Source organism: Panthera pardus, unplaced genomic scaffold (genome assembly GCF_024362965.1).
Source record: "Panthera pardus isolate Hobbes unplaced genomic scaffold, ASM2436296v1 HiC_scaffold_16, whole genome shotgun sequence".
Classification (NCBI taxonomy): domain Eukaryota; kingdom Metazoa; phylum Chordata; class Mammalia; order Carnivora; family Felidae; genus Panthera; species Panthera pardus.
The window spans coordinates 64,942,303-64,962,566 of record NW_026526721.1 but is presented as its reverse complement, the minus strand read 5'-3'; the positions used below and the strand labels follow the sequence as shown (position 1 = coordinate 64,962,566).

At 38.1% G+C, this 20,264-nt stretch overlaps 1 protein-coding gene across 1 annotated transcript in view; it reads left to right on the top strand.

Moving 5' to 3' along the window:
- The window catches only part of TMEM39A (transmembrane protein 39A), a 30,823-nt gene that overhangs the window by 9,308 nt on the left and 1,251 nt on the right, over window positions 1-20,264 (top strand). Inside the window, exons 4-8 of the mRNA XM_019448455.2 lie at window positions 3,744-3,827; window positions 7,624-7,778; window positions 14,770-15,118; window positions 15,892-16,079; window positions 18,001-18,121. Coding sequence (XP_019304000.1) covers window positions 3,744-3,827; window positions 7,624-7,778; window positions 14,770-15,118; window positions 15,892-16,079; window positions 18,001-18,121 — 897 coding nt within the window. The remainder of the gene's footprint in view (window positions 1-3,743; window positions 3,828-7,623; window positions 7,779-14,769; window positions 15,119-15,891; window positions 16,080-18,000; window positions 18,122-20,264) is intronic.

Sequence of the window (20,264 nt, the reverse complement as noted above, 5' to 3'; positions counted from 1 at the left end):
TGACAGAATGAGTGCTCACTCAATGCTATGCTTTACTTTTTGTATTTATTCTGTATTTACTCCATAAGTACTTGCTGGGTAGTTCATTATTCAGTTTTCACTTTGCCATTCCATGGAAACTTCTCAGTTGTTAAATTCGTAAGCTGATCAAAGAACTCTTCTCTCAGTCAAATGTTTCTGGCAAGAGTTCTTTTAAAAGTCCCCTACAAATGTTGCCTTGCAACAAAGGGAGCCAGTGCTCCTGTCATAATCAGGAAGCTACTACTATAGCTGCTGAGTCCAGAATTATGCTTCTTTTGCTCTGACTCATAACAACAAAAATGAATGCCTTTTACCCTGCCCCATTTCACTCAGTTCTGAATTCAGATTTTATGTAATGCTTATGGTTGGCAGAAACTAAGTCAAATCTAGAACTTCAGTTGTAAGAAAGTCTGGAAATGTAGTTTTTAGCTTTCTGGTCTGTGCAGTAGAGGAAAGCACACTTAAAGCAGGTTATTCTGTGGATTGGCTCACTTATCTGCCATATATGGTCCTAGCTCACACAAAACTTAAAGTTCACTTGTGACGCCAAGAATAACATCTGTAGAACAGCAAGTAAGATTTTAGTCCATCCATCTGAAAGGGGCCTGAATCAGTGAGCTGTTCAAAGATGAATGGGCTCCAGAGACCTAGTTACTTCCTGTGACTGAAGGTATTCAAACATAGCAGATGGCTATGTGACTGGGATGCTCTAGAAGGGACTTAGATCTCAACTAGTGGTCTTTTTTTATTATGTGTGTCTGACTCAGAAATTTGTCAGACTTATATATTAAGTTTTTCTTTTTCCATTTCAAAATCTTAATAATTATCTAAAAGAAAATGTAGACCCCCTGAATAAGTAAAGTATTGTTCTAGCTATCAAGACATTAGATGAGTAAATTTTAACCCTAAGAAACATAAAAGCTAGAAGTAGCATAGTAAACTATTCAGAATAGTCAGGAGTGAAGGGTGATTAATCAGATATTCTGGTTTACAGGATTACCAGTTTTTGGTGATTCAGAATATAACAAAATTTGCTTAACAATATGATACATTAGGCACTTAAATCTTTTGATACAAAAATGTCTTAGATGGACTGGTGATAGTCCATAAATAAGACCATAAATAAGACCCTCAAACATTAGGTAGGGGTTGTAGTAAATTTGTTTGCATTATTTTGGAGGAGTGGGGTGAGCAAGAAGGAGTCTCAAAGCTAAGAGGGTATAGGGGTACCGGGGTGGCTCAGTCGGTTAGATGTCCAACTCTGATTTTGGCTCAGGTTGTAATCTCAAGGTTCATGGGATCAAGCCCTGTGTCCGGCTCTGCGCTTACAGTGCAGAGCCTGCTTGGGATTCTCTCTCCCTCTCTCTGTGCCTGTGTGTGTGCTCTCTCTCTCAAAAATAAATAAATGTTTAAAAAAAAAAAAAAAAAGCTAAGGGGCGCCTGGGTGGCCCAGTTGGCTGGACATCCAGCTTCGGCTCAGGTCATGATCATATGACTTGTAGGTTCGGGCCCTGTGTCGCGCTCTGTGCTGATGGCTCAGAGCCTGGATCCTGCTTCAGATTCTGAGTTTCCATCTCTCTCTGCCCCTCTCCCACTCACGTTCTGTCTCTCTCTCTCAAACGTTAAAAAATTTCTTTTAAATATGGGGGACCTGGGTGGCTCAGTCGGTTGAGCGTCCGACTTCAGCTCGAGTCATGATCTCACAGTTCGTGAGTTCCAACTGTCAGTTCAAGCCCAGCATCAGGCTCTATGCTGACAGTGCAGAGCCTGGAGCCTGCTTCAGATTCTGTGTCTCCCTCTCTCTCTCTGCCCCTTGCCTGCTCGCACTCTGTCTCTCTGTCCCTCAAAAAAAATAAACATTAAAAAAATTTTTTAAAATAATATATGTAAACTCAATCTTTTGTTGCTCATTACTTTATTCCAGCCCTCTTGCTGATTTTCAGACCCATCAGGCATATATATTCCTGTCTTAGGGCTTCTGTGATTGCTTTTCCCTCTTCCTGGTGCTCTCTGCCGTCAGCTCTTGTCGTGGGTGATGCTTTTTTGTCATTCAGCTCCCAATCCAAATGCCACAGTCTCAGAGATGTCCTCCCTAACCAACAATTTAAGTTGACTCTGCACCTCTCATCCCAGTTATTATTTATCACGGTCTTGTTTCTTGGGAGCAGTTATAACTGTCTAAAATGCTTTTGCTTGTTAGCTTGTCATTACCCTTATACTTAAACAAATTTATGAAAGATATGGCTTTAGCTGCTGTAACAGGGTGGCTAAAGCAGAATAGAACTTTATTTCCTTATGAAATAAGAATTAAGCAGGTGAGGGGCATCTGGGTGATTCAGTCAGTAGAGCGTCAGCTCTTGGTTTTGGCTCAGGTTACAATCTCACAGTTTGTGGGATCAAGCCCCACATTGGGCTCTGCACTGACAGAGCAGAGCCTACTTGGGATTCTCTCTCTCTCTCTCTCTCTCTCTCTCTCTCTCTGCCCCTCCCCTGCTTATGATCTCTCATGCTCTCTTTCTCAAAATAAATTAAAAAAAAAAATTAAGTAGGTGATATGCCAGTGTGGCACCTCTTTGTTTCTATTGCTCTGCCAGCTCCAACATGCTTCTTCCAAATCATAGTCCAAGATAGCTACTCTGACTCCTGTCAGCACATATGGCCAGCAGGAAGGAGGAATGGAGAAAGACAGCTCTTTCCTTTAAGGGCATGGCTTGGAAGTTATATATATCATTTCGTTCACATCCCTTAGCTATAAGTAGTTTTTGCAAGGGAGGCATGGAAATAAACCTGTAGTTAGCTAGGAGTCAGTGCCCACTTAAATTTGACTATGATGGCAGAAGAGACAACTAGTAATCTCTGCTATCTTTGCCTCTCACAGCACAATAAAAAGTAAGATCCAGGAGAGCAGGAACCTTGTCTGTCATTCTTCAGCAGTGTATTGTCAGTATCAAGAAGAGTACTTGGAGCACATTGTGGGTGCCCAGAACATATTTACTGACTGAATTAAGAAATTCAGCTTTTGAAGAAGGACTGTGGAAAGCTATTGACCTTTTGACCATCAAGATGAAAATACATCCCAGTTTTGTTTGTTGCTAATGATTTTTCATTTTGCTTATTGTTTATATAGGCTTAGAATTAGAAGGAACCATATGCAACATCTAGATAATGCTGTCATTTCTTAGGAAGAAGAGATCAAATAGAGGACACGTTGTTAAATCAAGTTAAAGAGAAAGACCAAAGTGAATATAATTGATATATCAGCCAGGAGGGAGTTTAGGTTAGTAGATGCCCAATTAGATTAACATAAGCTTGCATAGAGAGACCAAAAATATTAACTCCTGAACGCTAAGAGTTCCATCTCATCCATTACATTTGACACTTATAAATATGGCATTTTAAATAAATTATTCTTGCTCTAATTCTGCAGGTTATCACTTTTTAACTCAAAGCTATAGTCTTTTCCTTTCAACACAGTAAACTTTCAAAGAAAGGAGAGGAATACATTCCAGATAGTTTAAAATAGTGTTTGTAAAGTTAAAGCAGTTTTTCATGAAAGGAGAAATAGAAGGTAGGTAGTCTTTTCAAGAGCTTTTAAATTCTTGTGGTCTGTATATGTAAGGTGATGTAAGGAAGATCTTTTGAGGGGGCAAACATTTTGGTGTAATATTTGCAGCCAGATACACATATTTCTTTCTGATGCAGTGATTTGTTTCTCTTAACAGAATTTTCATCTCATTGATTACCACCTGGCAGCATTCATCACAGTGATGCTTGCAAGGAGGCTTGTATGGGCCCTCATCTCAGAGGTAACAGCTCTAGAACACTATATTTTATCACTTGGAGCTAGATTAGTTACTAAGATGGATTCAAGCTGAATATGTGACGTGTCCAAATATAATTGACTACAATTACAAATTAATTTCTTTACTTCCACATGAGTTGTGCTAGTTATTTTTAAAAGGTTTTCCTACAATATGTTTAAAATTCAGTGTCCTGTGTTCAAGAGAACAGTTATAAATCTCATTAGTTTGATAGGAGCTTATTTATAGTTTCCAACTTCTTCAATATAATCTTTCTTATTTTAGTAGTTATAGTAAGAATAGGATGAATTTTAAATAACTATTGATACGAAGAGTTATATATAAATGAACAGTTGCATCTAAAACTTTGTTTTAGGTAACATTTACTTGAAGTTATATACCATTTGTGGAGTTGCTAGCAAGAGATACTTGTTTGAGTTTATTAAAACTTGGAATTTTAAAATGACAACATCCAAATTTGCATAAGACTAATATTAAAGATTAGAATCTTAATGGGCAATAGAGGAAAGACTTGGGACGTTAATGTCTTTTTTAAATTACATGTTGTTGATATAAATGGCCATTGGTAATTATTCTTTAATATATCTGTAAACTCCAGTGAAGGAGGTAAAATGTGTTCTCTTAAGATTTTGTTATCTTATGCCCTATAAATGATTATGAAAACAAAAACAAAAAATCTTAACTTAGCTAAAGTGACTAAGAATTTTAATTTTGGAGTTTATAATTTAATGTATAGTTTTAAGTAAATAGTTACTATAATTACAGATAACTGAGAGTCAACTTTTTTCCTTCCAAAACATGAATGTTTTGTCTTTGTGTCTATAAGCTCTAATTTTCAGGAACCTTATTTCTTGTGAGCACAGAGTAAGTGCAGATGTTAAGTCATAACCTGAAAGGCATTTGAAATGAACCAAAAGTAGGATTCCCTGTTTTTTCACAGCGGGAAAGCCTGTCTAAAACCTTTTCTCCCAGGTTCGTTATTTAGATCATGAAAATAGATGCTTGCCTTTGGATATATTAAAATCTGTTCTTTCTTTAGAGGAACTCAGTGGAGTTTTATGCTTTTATCTGTGAAAACTGGCAGGATTTTGTTTCATCTCTTCAATTACTTAGAAATGGTACTTGTTTATGCCAAATTAGTATGTCCAGCTAATGTGTAAATTCCTTCATGACTGAGGTTTCTACCTTGGAGCTCCAAGGGCTATAACTTGACCTATTCTGTTGTTTCTTTTGCTAATGGCTTAACAGTAGCTTAACAATTTTTGCATGATCTTAGTTGGAAAGTGTTTAGCTGTTTTCTAAAGAAACCTGCAATTCTTACAGAGATCAAAATACTTAAATTTAAAAAGATTTCTGGTCAAAGACTTAAATCTGTAAGTTAAAGCCCATGAGAAAGAATTAAAGAATGTTTAAATAGTTGTGGGATATGTACATAATGGAATAGCACACAGCCATTAAAAAGATGAAAATGTACTGACTACTAAGATATTAAGTGAAAAAAACAAAGTACAGAACAGTGTTTAAAATAAGGCAGGTGGAAGGAACAAAATACACCTGCTTATATATGAATAAATTATCTGTAGAAGGACATACGAACTAATAATGGACTGCCTAGTTATGTCTGGGAACAAGACCATTAGGAGGGAAATTTCACTACAAACACTATTACACATTTTGTATTTTGAGCACTGACTATATTACCTATTCAGAAATTAAAAATAAGAGCTGTATAGTGATTCTTTTCCTTAAAAAAAGCTAAATTAGATAAGAACCATCATCTCTCCTTCCTTCCATTAAAATGTTTACATTCTTTTTTCTTTTCTTTTTTTTTTTTGCTTAAATCAGAAAGTATCCCTACCTTGAGAAAGACCATTTTTAAGGAGAGGCTGGAGGTAATTAATTCAGAAAGCTAAATACTATTCTCGGAGGAATACCTCCCAACTAGATAAGACTGTTCATTCACCTCCAGGCCAATTCTACTTCTCTATTTGCTCCACAAGACCAAAAAGTTATTCAGCTATTCTTCTACCAACCTGAGGCAACTCCCTTTTTAAAAAATTATTTTTGTAAATAGGAAAGTAGCATATTTTACTGAAAAAAATTGGAAAACACTAAAATATAAAGCAGGAAAAAATGGTAACTTACAACCTCATTATTGAGAAGACCATATTTTCGTATATTTCCTAATCTTTATTTGTATATATACTGTACTTCTCAATTAACATAATATTAGGAATATTTTTCTACTCTTTACCTGGCTTGTTTTTGCTTATTCTTTAGATCTCAGCTGAAATACCACTTCCTCAGAAAGCTTTCCCAATGATTAGGGGTCTCTTGTTATTTGCTCTCCTTAACAGCCTACTCTTTTCCTGTAGCACTTATACCACAATTATAAAAATAATTATTTTGTGTAAATATCAATTGTCTTTTTTATTTCGGCAGCCTCATAAAGACAGAAGTCTTATTTGTCTTGGTTATTACTGTGTCCCTAGGGCCTGATACAGTATCTGTCATACATAACATAGTGGTTAAGAGCTTGGACTTTGGAATAAGGCAAAAATGATAAATACATCCAAGCTCTGCTACTCTGGTGACATTGGTCAGAAACAGCCTTTAAATTTTGAAAATGGAGGCAATGGCATAATTCCAGCAGCTTTGACACATGAGGTACATTGGCATGAGGTATATATCAGGGTAGTAATACACAATTATTTGCCCTGCTGTGACTGAGAACAGTTTGAACCTTCTCCATAGTTTGAGGCTTAGGGTATTAATTCACCTGCCTCTTTGCATTTATAAGTAACTATATAAATATTATATATTGCATGTATATTATATATGCTATGTAATATGTTGGGTAAACTAAGAAACGGATATATGAAGGACCTGAAAGTCTCTTTATTCCCTCCCATTGCTATTGACCCCACATAATTTTTTTCTTCTTTCTGTATTCTGACACTGCTCTTTTGAGGTTGTAGGAATCTACCATTTTCCCCTGCATTTTGCTCATTCTCTTCTTACTAGTTCATTGTAAAAGAAAATAACATTGTAAAACTTCATGTTTAGATAAGTACGCTTTCTTACTGTATTTAATCAGTTTTTAAAATGTGAGATTAAGAACAAATATTTGAATAGCTGTGATATAAAGAAGTGGAAGTGATTGTACATTATTTCCATGTTTGCAAAAGTCAAAAAAAGAAAGTTTTATTTACATAGGGATTTGTCAGAGAAGGTCTGATTATTTTCTGAATCTTCAGTAATTTATTACACATTAATTCAGCAAATAGATTGGGGGGAAGATTGCAAGAAAAATGGAAGTGTTGTTACTCCTGTTGAGGTCATTACAGTTTAATCTGAAGTCAGATAAATTAATGGTTCAATATCTTTATGTACATAAAAATCACCTGGTAGATTATTAAAATACAGGTTCCTTCACTTACAGCTTTGTTCTCTATCTGTAAGGAAAGGCAATAGGAATTTGCAAGTTCAGTAAGTAGCCCAAGTAACTCTGATGAATGTGGCTCTCATACTTTGAGAAGCCCTAATGTAAACAAATTAGACAATGTCATAAGAACTTAAAGAACCAAGAAATTTCCTGGAGAGGTCTGAATCTTTAAAAATGAGGAAGGTAAGTGGGATGAGACAGTTTTTCTCCCACCACCCCCGCCCCCTTTTTTTGGTCACAGATTTCCACTAAATCTACTAATTCCTTACTTGAGTCATATTGCTTTTGAATAAGGCCATTTATAAAATGTTCCTTTTGGTGGTTCCAAACTTCCAGGCCACTAAGGCGGGTGCGGCATCTATGATTCACTACATGGTTCTGATATCAGCTCGTTTGGTGCTACTTACTTTATGTGGATGGGTACTTTGTTGGACCCTCGTCAATCTCTTCCGAAGCCATTCAGTGCTCAATCTCCTTTTCCTTGGCTACCCGTGAGTACTCCAGTTTTACCATTGTATTAGTAAGTTTTTAAAGAAATAATTTGGGTCAAGCAAACAGTAGTATAAAAGTGAGGAAAAGGAAATTCTTCGAATATAAACCAAAAGTTTAGAAAATTGGAAAGATGAGTGGATAGGGTGACCATATAATTTATTTTCTACACTAGGACACAATTGGAGCAATAGGCTTAAACCAGGACTGTCCCAAGAAACTTGAGAGGTATGCTATTCTACCAGTGGAGAATATTTTAATTGGCTCTCTTCACCAAATAAAGGGACCTGGTACAGCCTGTATTGACACAAATGATGGGTAGTGTTAGTTGAATGGACTGGCTCAACCAGTCTTACTCTTTTGGTCAAAGTACTTTGATATTTGGGTTCATGTAACAAATATGCTGTACTCATGCCCTATAGACTTACCTTTTTTGACCAGCATTTTATTATGGAAACTTAAAAAAAAATTTTTTTAATGTTTGTTTATTTTTGAGAGAGAAACAGAGCATGAGCTGGGGAGGGGCAGAGAGAGAGGGAGACACAGAATCCAAAGCAGGCTCCAGGCTCTGAGCTGTCACCACAGAGCCAGATGTGGGGCTCAAACTCACGAACTGCGAGATCATGACCTGAGCCAAAGTCGGACGCTTAACTGACTGAACCACCCAGGCGCCCTGTGGAAATTTTAAACACGTGAGATTGAAAGAATTTTTCAGCAAACACCTGTGCAACCGCATCTAAATTTCACCCATTAATGTTTTACTATCATTGCATAACACATAACTGTCCAACATTCCTCTGTCCATCTATCAGTCCACCTTGTTTTTGACGCATTTCAAAGTTAAGTTGCAGACCTCAGTTCACTTCTTCCAAAATATGTCAGCCTATGCATATCAGTCACTAGAGTTTGATATTTGTTTACAGTTTTTCTTTTGAGGTAAAATTAATACATAAAATTCACAAATCTTGTGTACATTTGCTGAGTTTTGATAAATGCATACACTTATAAGTCAGATCTGTGTCCCAATATAGTACATGACCATTATTCTAGAGGTTCCTTCATGCCTCTTTCCAAACACCACCAACCACTTCCCAGAGGTAATCACTGTTTTAATTTTTTTTCCACCATAGATTAGTTTGCCTGTTCTAGAATTTCATATAAATGGAATTATACTGGATATACACTTTTGTGTAAAGCTTCTCTCAGCATATTGTTTTTGAGATTTATCCATGTGGTTACATATATCAGTAACACTTCATTGTATGAATATACTACAGTTTGTTTATTCTCCTACTATTGAATATTTGGATTGTTTCCAGTTTGGGGATATTACTAAGAATAAAACTGTTAGGTACATTCTTACACAAGTCTTTTTGTGAAGAAATGTTTTCATTCTCTTGAGAGAAATATCTAAGAGAGGCCTTGCTAGGCCATAAGGTAGGAGTATGTTTAGTTTTATAAGAATCTACCAGACCTCTTCACAAAGACGTCGTATCCTTTTACCCCCCACCAATTCTATAAGAATTCTAGTTGCACCACACGTTTGTTAGCATTTGATGTTTTCTGTTTTTAAAGTTTATTTATTTATTTTGAGTGAGAGAGAGCATTCACGTGTGCGTGAGCAAGGGAGGGGCAGAGAGAAAGAGAGAGAATCCCAAGCAGGCTTCATGCTGTTAGCATGGAGCTAGATGCATGGCTTGATCCCAGTAACCGTGAGATCATGACGTGAGTCAAAGTCAAGAGTTGTACACCCGACCAACTAAGCCACCCAGGCATCCCTGGTGTTTTTAAAATTTTAGCCATTCTGATCAATGTATAGTTGCAACTTACTGTACATGTTGGCTTTTTAAACTGTTTTGCATAGTTTAACTTCTATGCCTTGGGCCAATACTTTCTTCATTGGATGTTAATGGATAGCTGTCATTCTTTGAGCTGTTCTGTGCTAAGTGCTAGGCTAGGTGTTTATAAACATCACCTCATGAAATCATACCATAACTCAGGAGGCAGTGTATTTAGTCCGCCATAACGGATGCAAAGTATTCGGGGCTTTAAAAAGTTAGACGTTTATTTCTGTACAGTATGTGTGTAAATCATATTGGATAGCTGTGGCAGCTAGCTCCATGGTGTTGGGACCTAAGCTCCTGCTATCTTTTTTACTCCACACTCCCTAGCAGGATAGATTGTAAAGGACTTTGGAAATTTGCAGCTGTATCTGATCTAAAAATTCTATTGCAATGGAAGAACAGGAGCACAGTGGCTGTTGGCAGACAGCAGGGTTTGCCACAGGTAAAGACAGATTAAGAGTCTAAAATAAACTTATCCGTGGTCAGACAGTTAGTGAGAAAGACTCTGGCCTTTTTGATTTCAGAGCTCTTGTCTGCACCATTACTCTGTAATCAGTAGTTCTCAAAGTGTGGTTTCCAGAACCAGCAGCATTAGCATCAGCTGGAAAGTTTTTAGAAATAGAAATTCTCAGAATCTGCCCCAAATCTTCTGAAACAGAAACTTCGGAAAGTAGGACCCAGCAATTTGTCTTTTAACAAGCCCTCCAGATGATTCTGACGCTTGCTCAAGTTTGAGAATCATTGTTTTATATAACCATTTATGGTACTGAAGCGTAAGCATGAATTTAACAGTTACGTAGCATAAAATCAAGATATAATCAAAGATTGTATGAACAGGGATGATAGGAAGTCTATTGGTATACTATGGTAGGCCTGATTATACTGTTTAATTAAGGCAGTCATCAACTCAGTTTATTAGTATTAAGCTTTTTGCCTGTAAAATGAATTTTCTATGTTACAAACATTTTGCATGACTCATATTTCTTATAAGGTATAATATTTTACATCAGTTGTTTCTTTATTTCTTGATTAATATTTCAACTGCTTCAACTGAAATGATTTCGTTATTCTATTTATCAACAACAGCTGGTTGAATCCATTAGAAGGTTTTTTTGTTTTTTTTAATTTTTTTTTTTTAAGTTTATTTTTGAGAAAGAGCATGAGCAGGGGAGGGACAGAGAGAGAGGAGACACAGAATCTGAAGTAGGCTGTAGGCTCTGAGCTGTCAGCACAGAGCCTGACACGGGGCTCAGACCCAAAAACCAGGAGATCATGACCTGAGCCGAAGTCAGATGGTCAACCGACTGAGCCACTCAGGTGCCCCATTGTTTTTTTTTTTTTAATGTTTGTTTATTTTTGAGAGAGAGAGAGAGAGAGAGAGCACAAGTGGGGGAGGGGCAGAGAGAGAGGAAGACACAGAATCTGAAGCATGCTCCAGGTTCTGAGCTGTCAGCACAGAGCCAGATAGGCTCGAACCTACAAACTGTGAGATCATGACCTAAGCCGAAGTCAGATGCTTAACCAACTGAGTCACCCAGTTACCTCTGAATCCATTAGAAGGTTAACCCTATTTGATTTGAAAGGCTAATTATGGATATATCAAGGAATATTTTGGCTAAGTTTAAAAGGATTACCATATCAAAATGGCTAGCAAACTTTTTAGGAATAGAAAGAAGCTTATTAATTTTTGAAGGCTCTCCACACTCCTGCAACAGAGTGAAATAAGTGTGTAATTTAAACAGTTTATATTTAAATATATTTACTTTCTTCAATTTTTAAAAGTTGTATAATCTTTTATTTAACTTCAATTTAAAAATTAAGTATGCTAAATATAAAATACTAGATAATGGCAATAATCACATCTTTATTTTCTTGTTTATTCATAGATTAAAAAAGAAAGGGACTCTTTTCTGCCTTTTTTTTTTTGTTTTTTTTAAATATGATTCTCAGCTAGTTTCTCAGTTTAGGGTAAGTTAGTCCAATGACTAACAGTTGTAGCTCTTACATTTATTTTAAATCTATCCAGGGGGATGGGGGAGAGGGGAAAATGGATGATAGGCATTGAGGAGGGCACTTGTTGGGATGAGCACTGGGTGTTGTATGTAAGCAATGAATCACAGGAATCTACCCCTAAAACGAAGAGCACACTGTATGTTAGCCAACTTGACAATAAATTATATTTTAAAAATAATAATAAAATTTTTAAAAAATTAAAAATTAAAAAAAAAAAGAATCTGTCCACTGCTCCCTGTAACCTCTGCTATTATATTCTAAACCTCCATTTGGTCTTCTGGTAATCCATTCTTGCCCTCCTCCTTTCCATTTTTCACTGTAGCTATAATGATTTTCAAAATGAAAGTTGAATCATGTTACTAACCTTCTTTAAAATTCTTTAATAAATCATTTCCTTTACCCCCTTTACCTTACAGAGAGCCCTTCATAGTCTAAGCTTTTGATGTTACCTTTCTCTCATTCTATGAGTTTCTCTCATTCTACCCTGGATCAGTTACCTATTGCCATATAATGCTGTAACAAACAACTGCAAAACCATGGTAGCATACCACAGTACATATTGATCATGCATGAGTTGGGGTCATCCGAAGTCTGGAAGCTTACCTGATCTTAGCTATGTTTAGTCACATTTGTTGGATTGACTGGCTGTCAGTTTAAGCAACTAGGACAACTCAGTTTTGCTCCATGGGTCTCTTCATGCTCTGGCAGGCTAGACATGGACACATGAAATTGATCAGATCCATTTCAAGCTTCTGATCACAGCATGTCTACTGACATTCCTTGGGCCAGAACAGATCACATTGTTGAGCCCATTGTGGGTATAGGGCAGGATCACTTCACACACAGAGGGCTATGTGGTGAGACTACAAAGAAGGGTTAAGAAATGGGGCCATCACTGCAGTCTGCCTTGCACCCTAGCCTCTTATCCCATCTTTACATGTGCAGTTTGTTTCGGCAGTATTGAACTTACAGGCTTCTCTGGCCTTCACAGTTTTGCACGTGTGAGTTCTGTTACTTCTGCATTTATTCCTTCCCACAGGGCATATACACAGTGGATCCCGGACTTGTTAACCATCTTCTTACTTAGTAACAAGCTCATTTTTTTTCCCACTGTAGAAAACTATGAACAGGTGAATTTGTTAATTTTTTATAAAATACATAACTAAATAGGATATCTTTTTATTTGCTATTTTCCATATCTGAACTTATGCCAGCAAATAGAGCATTTTATTTACAATGCATAAGTCACAATGTGGACGTTACTTAATAAAGACTTGGGAAAGAATTTTTTAAAGTTTTAAAGAGCCAAGGGTGAAATAACTATAAGAAGTTATGAAAAGTCTCAAAATATTCAGGCCTTTAATCAAGTTACTCTACTTGTAGAGATTTATTTATTGTATTTATAGAATTTTTTTTCATTAATCCATTAGATACTTACTGAGTTCCTAGTATATTTCAGTCACTTTTCTACACATCAAGGATATAGTAGTGAATTAAGCAGACCAAAATCTCCGGTTCACGGAACTTACATTGTAGTGAGGGAGATAGACCAAGCGAAAAAATAACAAATAAAAAACCTAATACACATGTAAAATAGATGGAGTAGAAAGATCTGTGAAGAAAAATAACCAGGCAAGGGGACCTAGGAGTGCCTGTAGGATCAGGATGGGTGATATAGTCAGGAGGCAGGGAGCCCCTCACTAAGAAGGGGAAGTTTGAGGGGTGCCTGGGTGGCTCAGTCAGTTAAGTGTTTGACTTTGGCTCAGGTCATGATCTCATGGTTCATGAGTTCGAGCCCCACATCGGGCTCTGTGCTGACAGCTCAGAGCCTGGAGTCCGCTTGAAATTCTGTCTGCCTCTCTCTCTCTGCTCCTCTCCTGCTCGCACTCTGTCTCTCTCTCTGTCTCTAAAAAATAAATAAACATTTAAAAAAAGTGGGGGTAGTTTTAAGTGAACAGTCTGCAATTTGGCACCTGGGTGGCTCAGTCGGTTGAGCATCTGACTTCAGCTCAGGTCATGATCTCGTGGTTTTTGAGTTCAAGCCCCACATCAGGCTCTGTGCTGATAGCTCAGAGCTTGGAGTGTGCTTCAGTTTCTGTGTCTCCCTCTCTCTCTGCCCCTCTCCCGCTCTCGTGCTCGCTCTCTCTCTCTCAAAAATAAATAAACATTAAAAAAAGAAAAAAAAATTACCAGAGGTAAACAAAGATCATGTAGGAAAGTGCTTATCCATATATTGATATTTATGGTAATGCAAAATAAGAAACAGCCTAAGTTTCCAACAAGAAATCGGTAAATTATGGTACATCTGTATGAGAACACTATAGTATCTTTAAAAATTGTTGTGGCGGGGCGCCTGGGTGGCGCAGTCGGTTAAGCGTCCGACTTCAGCCAGGTCACGATCTCGCGGTCCGTGAGTTCGAGCCCCGCGTCAGGCTCTGGGCTGATGGCTCGGAGCCTGGAGCCTGTTTCCGATTCTGTGTCTCCCTCTCTCTCTGCCCCTCCCCCGTTCATGCTCTGTCTCTCTCTGTCCCAAAAATAAATAAAAAACGTTGAAAAAAAAAAATTGTGGAAAAAATATTAATTACTTGGAAAAATGCTCAAAATATACACTCACAAGATACAGGGGCATCTGGGTGGCTAAGTCACTAAATCACTAAATCTGATTTTGGCTCAGGTAATTTCTTTTCATGGTTCATGTGTTCAAGCCCTGCATTGGCGTGGAGCCTGCTTGGGATTCTTTCTCTCACCCTTTCTCTCTCTGCCCCTCCCCTGCTCACATGCTAATAAATAAATAAACTTAAAAATATATATATACAAAAGTTTTTGCTGTATGAGGCTTAACATATAAAAAAAGCAAGCATGAAGTCTGTGCACCCAGTTGTAAAAATTATAAAACCGATTATTTTTTAGGTGTTTTCTATTTTGTCGTGATTTTCTGTAGTCTTCTGTTATTCTACAATGAATGTATATTGCCTTTATGGGAAGAAATTAAAGGACTTCCCCAGTAATGAATTTACCACAGCAAAGTCCCTGTTACATTCACACTGGTGAATCATGACTATTTTACTAACATAGTTATCAGATTTGATCTTAGGGGCATCTGTGGTCCTTTTTTCATATTTACCTTTTTCTACAGGTTTGGTGTTTATGTTCCTCTCTGCTGTTTCCACCAAGATAGTAGAGCTCATCTTCTTCTCACAGACTATAACTACATGGTTCAGCACCAGGCGGTAGAAGAGAGTGCCTCAACTGTGGGTGGCTTGGCCAAATCCAAAGACTTTCTCTCCTTACTGCTGGAGTCCCTAAAAGAACAGTTTAATAATGCCACGCCCATCCCCACCCACAGCTGCCCCCTATCTCCAGACCTCATTCGCAATGAAGTAGAGTGTCTGAAAGCCGATTTCAACCACAGAATCAAGGAAGTTCTCTTCAACTCCCTCTTCAGTGCCTACTATGTCGCATTTCTACCCCTGTGTTTTGTGAAGGTAAGTGGTTACTTTTGTATGCCTCCTGGATTTGTGTGTGAATGACATAAACTGGGTATTTCTTATTTAATCCCCCTTTTCTCTGTCTCCCCTTTGGCAGCCTGGATTGGTGGAGTTCGGCTGCATCTGGAGTGCACTAATACCGCTCCTGGTTGGCGGATAGGTATTTCCATATATGTGATGCACCCGTGGTGGTCCCCTCTTTTTTTCTTTCTTTTTTAAAGTTTTTTTTTTTTTTTTTTTCAGTTTCTGGGGAGAATAAAACTTGTGTTTATAATAGAATCAGTATGTAGTAGTTTAAGAGGACTGAGGTTTCAGCCTATTGTAGTTGATCTTAACATGGTTAATCAGGAGTTTCCTTGAACTTAATCTAACCTTTATCTAAACTTCAATTTACTTCAGTAGAAAAGAAAAATGGTCTGGATGTCACTTGGGCCCAAAATCTTTTGGGACATTTTAGTGCCCTTTCTTTACCCTTTGAGAAGCACATCTGCAGCCGGATGGTCATTCACAGAGAGCACTCACCTCTTCTAGAAAGAAAGCACTTAAAATATAATTGCCTCTCCCTCCCAACCCTAATTCATACAGCCAGAAAGTCAGGTTGAAGGATTTTGGAGGACTCTGCTCTTGAACTTTCTGCACGGACAGCAGGACAACCAATGCATGTGTGACTCAGTGTGGCATTTGTCTGCAGGGCGTATGTACACGCACCCATCCTTACCTTCTTGCTTACCAGTGCATGGATCATTTCTCCCTCTTCTGATCTCTTCCAGAGTACCCAGTACTATGACATGCGCTGGTCATGTGAACACCTCATTATGGTGTGGATCAATGCTTTTGTCATGCTCACCACACAACTTCTGCCATCCAAATACTGTGATTTGCTACATAAATCAGCTGCTCACCTGGGCAAGTGGCAGAAGCTCGAACATGGGTCCTACAGCAATGCTCCACAGCACATGTGAGTAGCCTGAGGGTAAAGCCATATCACACCTTTCTACATGCTGCTGATCATGTTTACTTGCTTTGTGTGTCATTCTTGTTCTTGGCTTTGAACATTTGAGGTTTTTGTTTGTTTGTTTGTCTGTCAACATGGATGCTTGTCATCACTCTAAACTGAACACAGGGGACATTAACTCATTCCCACCACCACCCCCCAAGACCCTCCTTAAATGCCTCCTACCTTTCAACTGCCCAGTCACTCTAGAGTTTGTAATTTGTTTCCCAAGCTGTAATATTGGAGTTTTCTTTCAGTCTTAACCCTTTGCCCAAATTCACAGAGTCATGATATATTTTTAATTCTCTTTGAAAGACTGTAAGATTCATCTTCTCATCTTCATTGCCACAGCTAAATAGTTGCTAGCTAATCATCTCACACACCGGCAGCTAAAATTTGCTTCTCTCATCTTTTCTTTCTAATAAATGCAAATTTGTTCTAGTAATTTTCCTTGCTTCCTTTTTTTGTTATTTTTTCCCCCTAAACTCACTAATGAATGTCTCTCTGCTTTTCCCATATTTAAATGAAAACTGTCCCTAATTGAGTTCTCTGTAAGCATTTCTCTCATTGTGTTCCCTTATCAATCATTTCTCTGCATGGTCCCTGTGATCCAAAATGCCTAACTTTGGAACCCTTTGGTTCTCTCACTTCTGAGCCCTCACCATACCTTCCTCTCAGACCTGGACCATCTTCATCTTCTTCCCTTTTATAATTGGAACATTTCACAAATTTCATCATCTAGAAATTCTTTCCTAATTAAGTGGGACAGATTGAGGGGACCTTCCCTTCCCCTCTCCCCCTCAGAGTCCTCCCTTCAATTATCTGCCTTGATGTCTGATACAGATTAGCACAGGCCTTCAAGCCCAGGAACTGAAAGAGATTGGGCCAGGCTGAAAAGAAACCCGACTGTGGGCAAAGGACAGATTTCAATAAAAATTGAAAATACAATCCACAGTACTAGTACTGTGCATCTTCAGGCTCCTGATGGCACATGGCCATGAGGTGTATCATCACTTTAATGCTGGTAAGTGTGAGTAAGGCTGATGGAACATTTTCTGAACTGGGAAAGCTTCAGGGTGCTAGACGTTTTTTTTTGTTTTTTAACATATCTAAAATGCTGTCCCAGTTCTTACCCTAGGAAACTAACATTTCCAAAATCAGCAAGAGATGAATTAACTTAGATTTTTTAAAAAGCTTAACCTGAAGATCCCCATCCCCACCCCAACTCCATTACATTGGTGCTGGAAAGAATGAAGCTTCTTCCATAACTTCTTTTTCCTAGAGAAACTTCTATAAAAATAAACCAAGAAAGTGGTAAAAAGAAAAGTCTGTGTGTCAGTACCTTGTGTGTCTCTGTGTTCTGTATAGCTTCACACATATATGAGGCATTTGAAGTATGTGACAAATTGATATTCTATAGCTTTTGGGGATATAATTCTGCAGTAAATGTCATGCTAATTCGACAGTATATTCATTTTCCACTACTCTTACTACCATCTGCTCTCTCTTCTTGTTGGTTTTCTCCAGCATTTCCATCCATAGATTTTGCTCACTTGGGATTGAGATGACCATCCACCTGCTTACATTCGATTTTCTGGCTCATAGATGCCTTACACATTTATTTTGGCTCATTCTCCTAAGCCTCTTAAGTCCCTTGACACTGAGTTAACTATATCACTTTGTAACATCTCTACTCTATAGCAGTGAAGTTATGATAATAAATACTTTCTACTCTTTCCAGTTTGTGCAATTACTGTATTCTCAGAATTCAGGCAGATGAAGCCTTGAATACTTAATCCCTTCCATAGAAATGTAGTTGCCCTTGCCAGACACTGTCTTAGCTGTTATTGCCAATATGCTAACATTGCATTTCTTTCTCCCTTAGTTGGTCAGAAAATACAATATGGCCTCAAGGGGTGCTGGTGCGACACAGCAGATGTTTATATAGAGCCATGGGGCCTTACAACGTGGCAGTGCCTTCAGACGTATCCCATGCCCGCTTTTATGCAAGTACCACTTATTTCTTTTCAAACATAAACTTAGTGGTAAGCATCAGGAGGCCTCTCTGTACGTAAGCACCTAGCACAGTGCGTAGCACATACGGAAATTGATACATGGTAATTATCACTACTAGTATAATAGTCCCTGTCTTTTGGAAGTGTATTCTGAAAGGCAGTTTTAAGGTCAAATACCATTATCCCAGCTTCAGCAGCTTGAAGTTACACTGGAATTTGTTGAGTCTAGTATTACTTGAAACAAGTAGGCAATTATTTAAGACTTGTTTCATCTTACAATATTTATTTGTAATAGTTTGGTTTAGTGGTATCTTTATTATATTGTATTGTGTATCCTTAAGTGACATTTGATGTAGTAATGTAATGTTTTTGTTTTGTTTTTTGTATTTGTCATACATATCACCTCCTTAAATTACCTTGACTTCCCTTATCAAAGTAAGACAAATGCCATGATCTCTGGCCTTTTACTTTTTCTGGATTAAAAGGGGAAAAGGTTTATAAGTTAAAAAGGAAGAAGCAGTAGACATCCACTAGACATCTAGCTGGACATCCCAGCTTCTGTCCCATTTGAATTTATACCTTGGATTATGTTCTATTTGATCTTTTCAGTGTCCAGGAAATTCTGACTCTAGGAGACAACAGTATTAACTTATAAGAGAAAAGCCAGCTGATCAGTGGCAGTGGGAAAAAGAAGGTGCATACAGAGGACTGTTCATAGTGCAGGGCATTGCCTTTGAATGAAGATTACATTCTAAGAAAGAATTGGAGGCCTTTTTGGGGGATACTTGAATCTCTTCCTCCCTCCCAGTTCCGTGGGAGTGTACATTGGCTTTCTGGTTAGGTAGGCGTTCGCTACTAAGGCCTTTCAATTAAGTACTGGGAACTCTGTATCAGGGCTGGATGCTTGTAAATACCATTGTGGAAGGTGGGGCTGGGTGGGGGCTGGGAGGAGCATGGAGAAGGTGAAAGGCCCTTGAATGAGGAAACTACCAGCAACTCCTTCTAGACTCCTATGGGGTTGCCTTAAGATGGAAGAGTAGACTTAAGTCACAGCTGCATAATCATTTGGTTTCTACACAGAATATTTAATTCAGTCAGCTGACTTCCACAGGCCATTAATGACTTCTGTTGGCCTGGGCAGTCCCCTTGAAACCTATAATGACCAGGTATTCTACTGGAGTTTTCTGCTTGAAAAATAAGTGTTTTCCTTGCTAGTGTGTTGAACAGCTGAAGAACTGGGCAAAATCCAAAGAATAAGGATTAGGGAAGTTAACTTATTACCTGACTTTGCATGACCAAACAGGTAAATCAGTGCTTCTCAAAGCGGTCCTTGAGCCACTTGCATGTAAATCACCTGGCCCACTCCTTAAAGTGATTCAGGACCCCTACCCCAGACTTCTGAATCAGAGTCTCTGAAGGATTCCAGGAGTTTGCAGCATTTACAGATTTGGAAATGATTCTTAGGAACACTGAAGTTTGAGAACGCTCATTTAAAATATGCCTACTACCTGTAACTGTTAGAATTTAAAGCCTTTCCTCACCATTCTACTCATTCAGTTTATAGCTTAGTGGCACATTTAATTTTAATTGCTAGAATTGCCACAGAAACTCCAATTGCCTGGGTCCTTTTAGAGTATTAAATCTGAGCCAATTTTATACATTCTATTACTAAATATCATATACTAGAACCCAGGGTAAACAGTTCCTTTCTCCCAAAGAAGGACCCTAAGAACCTGGCTACCTTTCATGATAATTAGGCTTTATTCTCAAATTTGTGCCTTGAGGTCCAAATTAGTTTATTTAGATATGATATATCACCATTGCTACAATTTGCACCCTATGACCTCTATCTTTCTATTCATAATGCATTTTTATTAGTAAACCAGGATTTAGCCACTTAAAAAATTTGGTAGAGGGGCGCCTGGGTGGCTCAGTCGGTTAGGCGTCCGACTTCGGCTCAGGTCACGATCTCACGGTCTGTGAGTTCGAGCCCCGCTTTGGGCTCTGTGCTGACTGCTCAGAGCCTGGAGCCTGTTTCAGATTCTGTGTCTCCCTCTCTCTCTGACCCTCCCCTGTCCATGCTCTGTCTCTCTCTGTCTCAAAATAAATAAACGTTAAAAAAAAATTGAAAATA